Consider the following 13,666-nt stretch of genomic DNA (forward strand, 5'->3'; position numbering starts at 1 on the left):
CACAACCGCCGTTGGCGTTTAAATCCCCCCGAGCCCCGCCCCCCCTCCGCCACACCTCCTCGGAAGCTGTAGTCCCCCGGCGCCGCCGCCGCTCCCCTCCGCCGTCTCCTTCGCCCCAGGCCGGACTACGAGTCCCAGCATGCCCCGCGCCACCCGCCGCCGTTTTGCTCCGGCCGCCAGGCGACGCATGCGCACAGCCAAGCCCGACCTGGGACATCAACGGCACGCGGCGCTCATGGCGGAGGCATTTAAAAACAAACGGAAACCAGCGGCGCGCGGCCAGGTACGGTGAGGGGCGGGGGGCGCACGGTCCCAACGGCCAGCCGGCAGCCGTTAGCTCCAGCGTGCTGGGCGCCCGCTCCCGTTACGCGGCCCCGTCAGCTGTACCTGCCGCCAGCGCCCAGCCTCCTCCCTCTGCCCAGCGTGGCGGCGTGGCTCGGGGCTGCCGGCGGAGCCGGGCTGACATATAGCACGTACAGGTCTCCCTCGCATCTGGCTGGCCGCTTGCCCGCCGGCTCGCTCGCGGCGGCCGTGCTGACGCCAGAAGGGCAGCGATAAGCGGCCCGAGGTGAAGGCGGGGGGGGGGGGGGGGGGGGAAGGGGTCGCTGCCGTTTCCGCGGTCCTCCGCCGGGGAGCGCGTGCACGTACGCGACCGTGGGGATCCAAGTCCGGGGCTGCCCTTCGAGAGAGGTTTGCGCGGCCGCTGGCCCTAGGCCAGCCTCACGCCTCGCTGCGGGCGAACTGAACGGCGTGGGGTTGTTCCTCCTTTGCAAATAGCAAGGGCTGCCTTTGAAAATTAAGAGATAGGCCCTTCAAAACAAAACAAAAGAAAAAAAAAAGAGAAAGTTTGTAGTAGGGCAAACAATTGCTAAAAGAACACGAAATACTCAAAAAGGACCAACTCGCTCCTTGTGTTTTTGTTTGCAACCACTAGGTGCGTAAAACTTGCAGCCTTTGATGACTGGCTGATGACACTGATTATGTCACCAAAACAATACCGATAACTCCATTTAGGCAGCTGTAATATGGGATGTTCATTAATTGTTTTGCAATGCTTTCCTCATTCAGGCTTACTGATTTAACAAGAACTCAAAATTATGCAGAAAACACCCAAGAGGAACAAACAATTATCTGCTTCTTATGAGGAACCAACAGTTTCTCCTCCTGACAAGAAAAAAAGAGAAAATCAAGATGACTTTGTAGAACTTTTGCCTCCAGAAGTCTGCTTTCAAATCTTCAGTGAACTTGACATTCAGAGCCTGTGTAATGCAGCAATGACGTGCAAGAGCTGGAATCACGCTATTGAGAATAATGACTGTTTGTGGAGAAATCACTGTTTAACTGTAAGAGCTGTCTGTCAACGAGAGATTGATTATGATCGACGAAATGGATATTCATGGAAGGTAAATTTAACATGAATGACTTAGTGTTGGCAACTGAATAGTTTGGGGGATTAATAATAGAAATATATAGAAAAAATCCATTCAAGATTAATGACAAGTGTTTGGAGAACCACTATGATCAGTGTGCTTCAGTAGAGATATTGGACAACCGGAAATCTGGTTAAATATGCAAAGAAATAAGTGTAAGGCTGTTCTGTTGCCTACCTAAAACCACATTTGGCCTGCCTAACAAGTTCTGTTTAGTCCTCAAGCTATCAAAGGCATCCAGCCCAGGAGAGCAGCCGAGCTGGCCTGTACAGCCTCAAAACTGGGGTCTTATCATCACATCAGAAAGGTTGAATAGCCCTATTATGGAAGAAAATTCATGTCCTAATATGGAGGCAGGAGAGAGAAAACAACATACCCCCACTAGTTAGTTAATGTTCTCTAGTAGTATTTCATTGGAATACTTCTGCTTGGGAAGGATGAGTTTCTGGAGTTCATTCTAGATAGCTTTACCTCAGCACACATTGAGCCACATGCACCCAGGAGGAGGAATTTGGGGTGGGGAAAAGGAAACAGAAGGAGCTACAAGAACTGAGAGAAGATGGTTTGGAACTCTGCCCCTGCCCCCTCCCCCTACACGTTCCCGGTTACAGCTGCTCTGAACAAGGAGGAGCTGAACATGCTGGAAGGTCCATCACTGAGTCCAGCCTGCAAATTGAAGTAGATCAGGAAAGAAATGGGTTCAGACCCTCCTCTGAACTAGCAAGGGAAAGATCTCCACCTCATTTTAGTTGGTGCATCTCAAGGCAGGGCAGGAGGGGGAGAAGCAAAAAACAGAACAAAAAAATTCACACACTTCTTCTGGACTTTCATCTTTCAGGAGAAGTGTTTTGGTATGAGGCAAAGCCTTGAGCAGGGAGTGGTTGCCCTCCTCCAAAGCAAGTGACAGCACCACTCCTCTGGGATTTGAAAGCATTATCAAATGTAAGGGTTTTCCTCTTCTCTTACAGTAGTTTCCAAAGCTCTCTGCACTGGCTCTCTATTTTGAAGAGGGATTTGAAGCAGAAGCAGTAAATACACCAGGTCAGCATATTCTTACACTAAGAGTTTGGCTGAATAGAAGAATTCAACCAGCCTGCATTACAAGCACACACAAGAGTTAAAGGCCCTTAAAAAAGAACCCCCCCCCCCAACTCAATGGAAAGAAAAAGCAAAAGGCACTTCTTTTTAAAAGTACGGAGGAGGGTGAATTCCTGTTTGGAGTTTTCGTTTCCCCATCATCTTCACCCTCTAAGAACTGAGGCAAGAAGTGATTCTCAACCTATCTTAAGCAAAAAAGATGTAAATAGACCAAGGGCTACTTCTTGTCAGTGGTACACCTTTCTGGTCTTAGGATATAGATATCCACATTCCAAATCCTTTCTCTGGCATTACTCTTCAGTTCTCCCAGTTTCCAATGCAAGACATTTGTATTGAATGCAACTTAAATCCATTTATTTTCAGGATTTTAGCTGTCTGTTTTTCCATCAGATCACGTTACTGAGAAACTATTGGAAAAGCAAAGTGAAGCAAGAATGGCTGAGCGGGAAATACAGTAACATTCATTCACGCAGCAGCTTGCCAGAGAAAAGCATGTATCCAATGGATGTTGACACTTGGGGAGAAATTCTGGAAGCAGAACTGGAGAGATGAGAAACCAGTATAAGGTTCTTAAGCTGCAAGAACCAGCCTCAACAACTCACACATAAGACTGCCAAACTGTAAATATTTTGCCCTTTAAATTAGTTGTATTTGCAAACATATGATGAAAGCCTCTCAGAGAAAAGATATTTACATGACTTTTTTTACTTGCACTTTATCAGATTGACTTTTTGTAAAATTCTACATAAAAGTAGATACAGTATTGTAATTTTATACTGTAAATTTAATGATCTGTATTGTTAAACAGATGTTTATGTGGATTGTGCTTTCAATTTGCACTTTTTTGAAAAGACAACTTTTAAAAACTTTTTGACTTGAAATGTATTAATTCAGCAGCACATTAATGAGAGTCTACAAGAGAAGGGTGGAGGAGGAACAAGTCCATGGGAAGGAGATGACTAGACAGCCACCTCAGGAATAGCCCAACTTCGCCAGTTTTGTGAATAAAACAAAATTTTAAAACACATTAAACATAGCTCAGATATCCTGACTACAAAAATACACAAAGCTGCGTTGTCTTGTATGGTTTAAACACACTCAGAGAAAATCATTTTTTTTTAATGTTATGGTCTCCCATCTCACAGACCTACTTTATAGCCATTGATTTTTGACACTGACTTTTAAAAAATGCTGCTAGTTAAAAAGGTAGATCCCTATCACATTAGTCAACATAAAAAAGGACTAGAAAACCAATTGTTACAATTTAGTTCGAATGCCACCTTTCCCAACATACGCTTTGCACTAAAGAGAAACCGCAACTGGAAAATGGTGGGAAGACAGCTTATTGCTTTATGTATTTCATTGCCTGCAAAACTCTGCCACCAATCTGTGAATATGAACTGATTTCAAATTAGCTTCTGTGGACTTTGGCAAAACACTTTCTAGCAATGTCCAAGCAGAAGTATCCCACTGTGAACATTAGTTCCAACGGCACTAGATCAGGCCCCTATTGGATGTAGGGTTTACTTAAAAATGAAGTTCAGCCTCTGCTTTTAATGGGGCCCAACAGCACTAGATGGAGCAGTAGAGCAGTTCTGCTCTGGAGATACATACTATGGTATTCTTGGCTAAGTTCCGGTAGGGTTTTTTTGGTTGGTGGTAGTGGTGTTTAAACATATCAGCAGTTTAAACTCACATTCAACTTAAGTGTTTTTATTCTCTCACGGCTATTTAGCCATTGCTGAATATTTAGTGAAACCATTCTCCTCCTGGTAAGCAGCTGGGCTCTCAGGCTGTTTGTTTCAAGCTGCCAATATCTACAGGCAAGGAAAGACAGAACAGCCAAGTGAAGTTGGAAACTGTTTGGAAATAAAATGCTTTCAAGAGCAACATTTTATTTGATATCCTTCCTGGCCTGGAGCATTCAGATTTTACTAAAACCTATCAATTTCCCTCAACTTCCTACATTTTTCCTCCATTAAAATAGAGGTTTATTTGTTCATTAGTAGCAGTATGCTTTCTGCATCATAAGTAGATATAAATTGAGACAGCTTTCTTGTCAACAACATTGTATGACATACGATAATTGGATAGCATTTCTTTTATACTATTGCAATACATTCCTTATCTATAAGTATTAGTCCCAGGATCAGGACCCCATTGCACTAGCTTTTAAAGATGAATAACCTCTCTCTTTACAGCCAAAAAAAGATGATGCTGTTCTCATGGGATGACTACTACATTAACCATAATGGAAGCAATACTCATAGTTCACTAAAGCTTGTGCTCTAACCCTTCCCCCAAATGCGACTAAGAGTAACTCAGAGTAAAGACCATTGCTAAGTATAGCGGGTGTAGCACAAAGTTCAGTGAACTGCTAACACTGCTTCCTTTATAGTTTTAGAGCAGAATACCTAATAATATCCAGTTAGCCCCAATTAAAAAAACAAACAAAAAAAACACACACAAAACCCACATACAACAGTTTTTCCACTGAAGATGCTCCCTTCACTCTCTGCTCACATTATCTTATAGCCTAACTTTAAGAGAGCCAAAGATAAAAAAAGTTGCATATAAATTAACGAGGAAAATACTACCAAGATCATCACCGGAGTGCCCATTTTATTAAACATAAGACAGTGAAAGTGCACAATGAGTCTAGTCCCTCATCTTTCTCTTCACCCAGTCTCCTCCAATTACCTCCAATCTTTTTAATTCTCAGCTGTTTAATCACCTCTTTTTCCTCCTTTCCTATGCGTCAGCTGTAAGGTTGTGTCTCAGGACACAATTTTTAAATAGAAAAATTATTTTTTTAAAGTCCTGATGCAGGCTTGTTTCAGTGTACACTTAGCTGTATCTTTTCCCCATTCTTCCATGAGCTTACAGATTACCAGCGTCCGTCATGTCTCTATAACTCTGTCCAGATCAGGTGGCCATCTTTAATCACACTAGGGGTTAAACACTCAGCTATGCAATTAGGCAAGGCCTAGATCTTTAAACCTGAAGTAGCAGTGGTGGAAATTTCTCATGAAAATCTATTTTTTGAAAGAAAAACATTTAAATACAAGTTCTCATAAAATAAAGCATCCCCCTCATCTCCGCCCCTCCTTCAAGGGTTTTAATTCCCTCTGGAGATTTCACTTCATCAGTTTTGGTCTTCTATTTTTTTCCCCCTTCCTTGTTACCACCTACTCAGTCTCTCAGTTCTACTACAGGCTGAAGGTGCTCTCTTCCCATTGAAGATATTCAGATTTCCAGTAGCCTCATCACACACCAGCAGCTTCCCCATTTCCAAATAGCAATACTTTCTACACCACCAGCTGGTTTTGGCCTGTCTCTTCCCCCTTCCAGCTGCAAGAAAAATGCTGAAGTGCCAGCAGGAAGAAGAACATACCAGTGCCCAAATTAGCAGTAATGCTCCGGTGGCTTTCCCCAGATAGCATCCTCAGAAACTAAGGTCACATATGTAAAACCCACCTACTATCTTAGGACCCATGTCACTTATCCTCGCACCTAGATGGCTGGTGGAAGGTCCCTTTTTTGCTTTAATATCAAGGTCTCTTGCCACTTTTGAGGAAGTGGAAAGTTTTACTCCGGTATACCCCACCTACTGCCCCTAGATATTCACACACCATTTTGACCCTGCTACTTTTTTCAGTTTTCAATTTGCAGAAAGATGGCTCAGGCACCCATCACCCAGGCATCCTGCTAGCCACACATCCTTACTGCTTTTCCACCTTCCTGCCCTTCCATCTTTCTCAAGAAAGAGGCTTTCTGAGAGAGCACATGAAGTTTGTGTGGCGCGCAGTGAATAGGCTGCCTTCCTCTCACCCCACGCACTAACTGTATGACATTTGCTTGAGTCACTCAAGCTTCTGGAGTGAAAAGAAAGTCTCAAAGTTTCTCAGCTGCCCAAAATGTCCCAAGCTGCTGCACACAGCTTGACATCAAAATGCCCAGCACTGAAGCTCAACCTGAGGTCCCCAGAGATAAGTATTTTATTTCTGCATTTCCAGAGCGCTTGTGGTTTTAGAACCTCCTCCGTGACTACTCAATACTGCAGTGCTCAATTTCTGGAGGGAGGGGCTGTCAGTGTGGCTTTATTTCAACATGATGCAGGATGTGGCTTAAAGTCATTGGCATTAAGAGTCAGACTAAATGAAAAGGAGAGCACAATGTTATTTATCATCACACACTTCTCTTCATTAGATCATTCAAATTTTAAAGAGAATTTGAACAAGAGAAATGCTCTATTAACAGGCAGGCAATAACATTTCATGTCTGTATCCCATTCATCTCTGGAAGTTCCCAAATGATAGTTTTCTCAACTGAAGAAAGAATAATTATGTTCCAGATCCACCCATCAGTCTGCCCTCATTACACTTCTGTCAGCTCTCATGGATAGGAAGGAGCTAACCCCAGTCCTGAGCTAGGTCTTTTCAATGAAGTTGGAGAGAGGTATTTCAGACTCCTGAGGATGCCTTGATATTTTGAGGTTACTTCTCAGCCTATAGGTCATTCAGAGAAGTCTGTTCCAAAAAACAGGGAAGAAAGCACCCACTATATTTAGAAGTCACTGCTGACTCGCAGCTTTGAGTACAAGCACAACTGGTACTTCTTCAAGCCTCAGTGTTAATAGCTAGTCCCACTGCTACCATTTTGGTAAACCAACAAACCCAAGCTGCAACTGTGGGTTGCAGGGGCAGAGGGAGAGCAAAACTTGGAGGTCCCAGGGGACTTATGAAGACAAAAATTGAGATGACAGTTCTATATACCAGAATATTTCTTAATGCAGTTACTTGCAGTCTTCTCTAACTCCTCAGAATTGTCTTGTTCATCACTGCTGCCAATCTTCAACAACTTTAGGTTTAAAAACTTGGGGGGGGGGGGCATGAAGGGGAGAAGGTAGGCCTGCAACAGCATGCAAACTAGGTACCAAATTTAGCTTTTTTTGATCCATATTTAAAAATATTGGTAGAACTTCAACATCCTGGTTTTAAAGTACTGTCTTTAAAAATCATAAGGGCCAAAAGAGAAACAGTTTGCTCAATACAGGGGCACATACTGCACAGGCCATTTTGTTGCAGAGATGCCAGACGTAATTAGGGAAGTTCATGCAAAGACTTCTCCAGATGCCACAGGACACACTATAGGCAGTGTAATAATATATTAGCCATGGCACTAAATACTGTTGCAACCACCTCAATGATATCAGAATACCAAATGCAAAAGACCACAAGATGCCATCAACTACTTAAGGATTCAACTTAAAAGGTATAGCCCGAGTGAGCTGGAAACAAAGGAAAAGCTTCAAACAAGCAAACTAGCCACCTTGAGCCTTTAGCTCTAACAGAAAAGCAGAGAAAGGCAAAAATATTTTCTTGCAGCAGCATTATCTTATATTTAGTAAACTATTTATGAAGATACCTTCACAAAAACTCTACTCATCTATTCATTTGAGGGAATATTTTAAATAGCTTCCACTATTTTTTCCTCATAATGCTAGAAAACAAGAGTACTATGAAGTTTAAGTAGGAAATCTGAATGACTAGGTTTTGCAAGAAGACAGTAATATAGCCATTTGACAGTCTAACCAATAGAAACATGCCACAAGTTTCATCTACTGTGGTTGACTGAACTAGTCAGCTTTTTTAATATATCTTTATTTTTGAACACCACTATCTAGTAGACAGTTTTGTCACTAAATTATATTGCTCTTCAAAATCATTCTAACATACAACTATATTATCAACACATGTACTTGGAGGTAATTTTGGGTCCCATTCAAATGCTTAAATAGGGAGACTGAAATAGCACTAAAAGCCTAGGAAGTATCCAGAACATCCATAGGTGCCACAGAGCTAAGAGAATACCAGAGGAAACTTTTGCTGTTCTAGAGTGGTGACTAAAGGCCAGGTGATATGTTGCAAGACATCTAAAAATGCCACTAGACTTAGGTTCCAGCATCTGAATTTCAGTACAGGATGCTTAAAAACATAGTCGCAAGCTTTTTTAGCCCTTCTGGCGGGTTCAGATTAGAAAATTTTGATCCAAATAGCTCTAAGAAGAAGGGTGGGGGGAGGGAAAGAGAGGAGAAAGGGGAAAACAAGAGAGGCAAATGGAGAAAGAGTCTGCCTTTAAGTGAAAATATTAAGGGGGGGGAAGACAACAACACCCCACAACCTTATTTTGCCACTGACACACCAATGTGGTGAAGTATTTCCTTTTATTAATCAGAAAACTGACACAGGACTGTCAGATAACTGATAAAAAACTGTCCATATTATTCAAAAATATCTTGTGTATGCGTGCCGATTTTGTTACTGTACTCTTTCACCATCAGGTAGTAGAGAGACAGGCGGCGATTTAAGAATTCATAAACAGGACTGCTCTTTGCGTACAGACACATGCTCATACCAGAAGCGATGAAGGACACAAGAAAGGTTTCTTACGTCTCTGTTGATACGCCTGGCTGCTTAAGAAAGGATTTCTGACTTTTCCTCACGATAAAGAGGGATGTATATGTAGAAGGCTGATTATATACCAATTTGTATGTGTGATACTCTGTTACTCTGCAGTAGGTAGTTCTTGTATATTTTATGAAGAGAAAGGAGCTAATATTAATACTCTTAAGAAATAAAAGTCCTTTTAATATCTGGGTTTGGGGGTGGAGGGAAGATCAGAGTTTCAAGGGGGGGGTGTTTGTTTTTTAAACTAGTTGATCCCCAATTCCTCCTCCTCCTCCTCTCCCTCGATAGCTCTGGTCTAATGATAGTCAAGGTTTTGGTGAAAGACATACTGAAGGCAAATTAAAGAAGAAGAAAAAAAACAGACAGACCAACATCATAGTTTCCACCTTTCTTTCAACTGCTGAAAATCAAAATGAGTTTCTTCATTTATTTGTCCCTGATTCTTTTCCTCCCTCATTCCCAGTCACCTTCTTATTATGGGCTGGAGAAAGAAAGGGAAAAATTTTTCCTGCTGAAGAAAGGCAGAGTCTATGCAGGGAAGGTAAAGAGTTTTGCTACACCCAGTACACTTAAAATGGAAATCAGCTGAAGTATGAGAAGTGGAATTTCAACTGGCTTTCACAACCCCTTTAACCAAACTGAAAGAAAAAAAAAAAAAAAGTGTGTGTGTGGGGGGGGGGGGGGCAGGCAGCTGCAGAAGAAAATTAGAACTCTACAAGAACCAGAAACAAAGACTAGAAAGACACAATTTTGCTTCTAAACGCAGAACAGGACATTTTACCTTCTAATCTGTGAGGGGGGGAAAAAAAAAGTTATTTTAGGGCAAGCCAGGAGTTCTATTTCAAGAAGTTTCACATGAAAACACACAAAACCCCCCTGTTTTCAGGCAAAGATTTTCAAGGGTGTTTGTTTGCTCAGCTTTCAGATAACCCATCCTTGTTTTCAAAGGTAAATCAAGTCCTAAAATGAAGTATAATTTCAAAAAGTGATGAAGTAATCATGTTCAAATTGTTTTTCATGTATCAGATTCAGACTTCTATTATATTATCATCCATCACAAAAAAACCCTGATAAATACGAATGGCTGCATGCTGGGTCCCTTCCGCATTCACTTTGCAAATCTACCAGGGCAACTAAGTCTGGTTCTCATGCTGAAGCTCTTCCATGTTTAGCAATGAACACTTTTACAGGGTGGCCAAAACCACTCCTTTTTCAGGCTCCAATCCAGCAATTACTGAAGTCAGGTGGGAGCATTATAGAGGTTTCACAATACCATGAGACTCGCTTTAAACAGTCAAGCCACAAGCTTTAGGCAAGCAAAATCACCTGGAAAAGTACTAGCATTTGGTAGTTCAGAGCTCCAATCCTGCCCCTACCATCTGCTTTTTAAGTCCTCGTCTTGTTCTTCAGTGTCACACAAATAAAATTACGTTGTCAGATAGATGCTCAGGAACTGTGCTCATGGGTAGCATAGAAGAGGGTAGAAAGTGAGAGACTTCTCATTCACCATCGACATTGGCCCACAAGTAGCGTGGCCGAGTTCTCCACTCTACGTCCTGACAGGAAAGGGAAGCACATGACACCTTTTCCACTGAATACTGCTCAGCATACAGGCTACGTATATAAATAAGCAATTATTTATATAATCTGAAACAGTCATTCCAAACAGAGGCCATGCAAACAGCCTTGCACTTCATTTTATCCTGGCTTTGGAGAAGAACCAGTTTGCATATTGTGGCATACAATTAACATGTAAGACCATATATGTTCTGCTTCTATTTACTCTAGAACAAATGGAATATAGTACATTTACTTAGAAACAATTCAAGTATGCAGACTGAAGGACTTTTGACTGTTCATTGCACGGCGCACAGTTTTCTCAGGCAGTCAGAGCTACCAAACATTCCTTGAAGACAGCTGGCTTATGAGAAGAAAGGACTAGAGCACGCACGCCCCTGTTAGCCAGCAGAAAAGCCACATAAGAGAGAGAAGTTAGGAGTCCAGCTTCAAGTCTTCTATTACACCCAGAAGTTCACACTGACTGTTGTCAAAGCCCTGTACGTCAGTGCAAAGCCCACAGTTCACAAACAAAACGTGTACTTCTCAGGACCACAAACTGAAGGCACCCATGGAAACACCAACTTCCAACAACCAGCAGAGGACTTATATCTACCCACTTTGCTTTTTAAAGTTTACTCCTATATTTTCCTGTGGTTTCAAAAAGAACAAGCTTTTTTAAAAAACAAACAAACAACACCCCCCCCAAAAAACCACTAAAATATTTCTGGCTAACACCCCAGTACCAAAAAGGATTTCTAAGGGGAGTTTTCAGGATTCTTAGTTTTGGTGCTACTCAAGCCTGAAACTCAGGACAAATGGAGGCACGTTACAAAGAGCTTATTCAGTCCCCTGTGAAGCAAATCAGTTAGGTTTAAAACAACCTCTAAAAGCTTCTGAAGAATTTGAGAAAGGATTAAGGGGAAAAAAAATTGTTGTTTGACATTTGATTAAAGCAACATTTAAAACAAAATCAGAAACAATACCACCACATCAAAGCATTACCTGCAATATTGCAAGCACAAGTACAAACAAAAGCGTCATGTAGAAAAAGATTCAACAGAACAAACTAGATCATACCTCAGAAGCCTTAACTGCTTTTTCTCTCTTCCTTTTCAAATCATATGAACAAATTTTAATTAAAGTTGCCTCAACAAACAATTGTCATGCTATTAGAAAACATTTTCAGTAGGCCTTTAACACTTTCTGCTGGTTATTCTTTGAAAGGGAAAGCAAAGACAAAATACTGCAAAAAGCAGCACAAAAATAACAACATTTAACAACAAAAAACACTATTAGCCTTACCCCAGAAGGAAAAAGGCCCACAGCAGAAGAAGAGCAAAATGGACTTGCAAACCATTGCTAGAAACACATTAAGACAGAACCACTTCCACCTGGGGGGCCTTAATGGATGACAAGAAGTAACACCTGTGGCTGATAGCTTGTTATGCTGTGGCACTCATGGATTTTTTCAGTGTATGTGTGTGGTTTGCTTTGTTTCATTTTGTTTTAAACCATGTGCATGTGCATTTTGATGAGTGCATGGTTAATAAGCATGCCTGAAAATCTGACTGTAGCAAGCACTCTGTCAGTATTCCAGGGGAGAGAAAACTGCTGGATTTAAGATGTGGCAAGTCAAATACTAATGTAAGAGGATCTTTATAGTAGATGATATCATACAATAATTGTACAGTATAAATATAGTTCTCATCCTTAATAGTTTCATTTACTGTCCCTTAGTCTAAGACAAAAGATTAAGTCATGTTGGAAGTAGAAAAGGAATTAATGTTGATTTAGTATTTGCTGAGTGTGTAGAAGAAGTTTGATTTAAACAATAAGAGGCTGAAAACAAATGGAGGAAGCATGGTACACGAAGGTCTACACTTCTGTTTTTCTGTTTTGATTAGTAGTTCTTTGTACTGGGCTTGCTATCTCTCCTTTTGTTCTAGTATTCAGTATGCATGACGCATCTCTTGCACACTTTCTGAACAACTAGACTGACCTCATAACCTATGATACACTTGTAGCTGTTTTGTTGCCCTTGGACAAGATATATTTGGTATCTGTGGAAACTTTACTGAAGTAAAGCTAGCCCTCTGTTTCTGTCACAGATAGAGGTCTATTACACTAGCCCTCATCACCTTGCCTTAACTCCAGTTGCTTTCTTCTGAGTTCCTTTCCCAACTCAGTTCCAGTGTTTCATGCACGATTCTTAAGGTTGAACTACTGGTGGCATTTAGACACCTATTTAGACATCCAAAAGCACAGAGAAAGGAAACTGAGTTTCAAAAAACCTGGTAATAACACTGGTCCCCAATTCATCCCTCCTGAAGTCCCTCCTGAACAGCTTATCAGAGAGGGAGGTATACTCTTCATTGTGAACCCTCATGCAAAAAACAGAAAGGCTGGGCCTTGCAGAAATTCATTTTTTTCTTGTCAGTCCTGTTCTGAAAATAGACCAGATCATATTCACCTTGGAATCTGGAGCTAGAAATAATATGAAATTACTCTACTGATGTCACGAAATGTGTGAGATCCTGACTGAAAGGAAGAGTAGTTTGGAATCACTTCCAGTACCAGTTTCAGGCTGAATAAGAGCATATATGGCAGGAGATGTGGGTAAAGTGGCATCACACATACCCTTCCATTCATCCTATTTCCTCCAAGAAACAGAGAGACGCCTACAAACCCTTGTGATAGACCTTCAAAAGAACCATCTATGAGGTTAGAGATCATACTCTCATAACCTGGTACAGGCACCAGAGCTCCTTCACAAATACACTGACTAGCATCACCTACCCAGATAAAATACCATTCATGTGCGGACAGCTGTACCCCTGAGTGGGTTCAGGGAAAAATGACAAGGTCAAAGACAGATACAAATCATTAGTTTTACTAAAAATTGGCAGTTGCTTCCCCCCTTCGCTAAGCTGGGGTGAGTTTCTGTTTTTTCATTTTCCTGTGCTATAGAATATTTTTTGGTTAGTGAGCTCTGAAGCAAAAATGAACAACAACCACAAAACAGTTATCAAGAAAACAGGGCTGAACAAACAGTGTATCTCTTCGCCATGAGACTTCCTTTCTCAGAGTGACGGACTGGGCTTCAGTGAT

General features: G+C 41.6%; 1 protein-coding gene across 1 annotated transcript; it reads left to right on the plus strand.

The window, feature by feature from the left end:
- The first annotated feature begins 44 nt into the window (after nt 1–44).
- FBXO48 (F-box protein 48) lies at nt 45–3,570 on the plus strand. Its single transcript, XM_067292761.1, has 3 exons — nt 45–283; nt 1,069–1,403; nt 2,919–3,570. The coding sequence occupies exons 2-3, from the start codon at nt 1,098–1,100 to the stop codon at nt 3,078–3,080; spliced, it is 468 nt and encodes a 155-aa protein (XP_067148862.1). The 5' UTR covers nt 45–283; nt 1,069–1,097; the 3' UTR covers nt 3,081–3,570.
- The last annotated feature ends 10,096 nt before the right edge of the window (nt 3,571–13,666 follow it).

Source organism: Apteryx mantelli, chromosome 3, assembly GCF_036417845.1.
Source record: "Apteryx mantelli isolate bAptMan1 chromosome 3, bAptMan1.hap1, whole genome shotgun sequence".
Classification (NCBI taxonomy): domain Eukaryota; kingdom Metazoa; phylum Chordata; class Aves; order Apterygiformes; family Apterygidae; genus Apteryx; species Apteryx mantelli.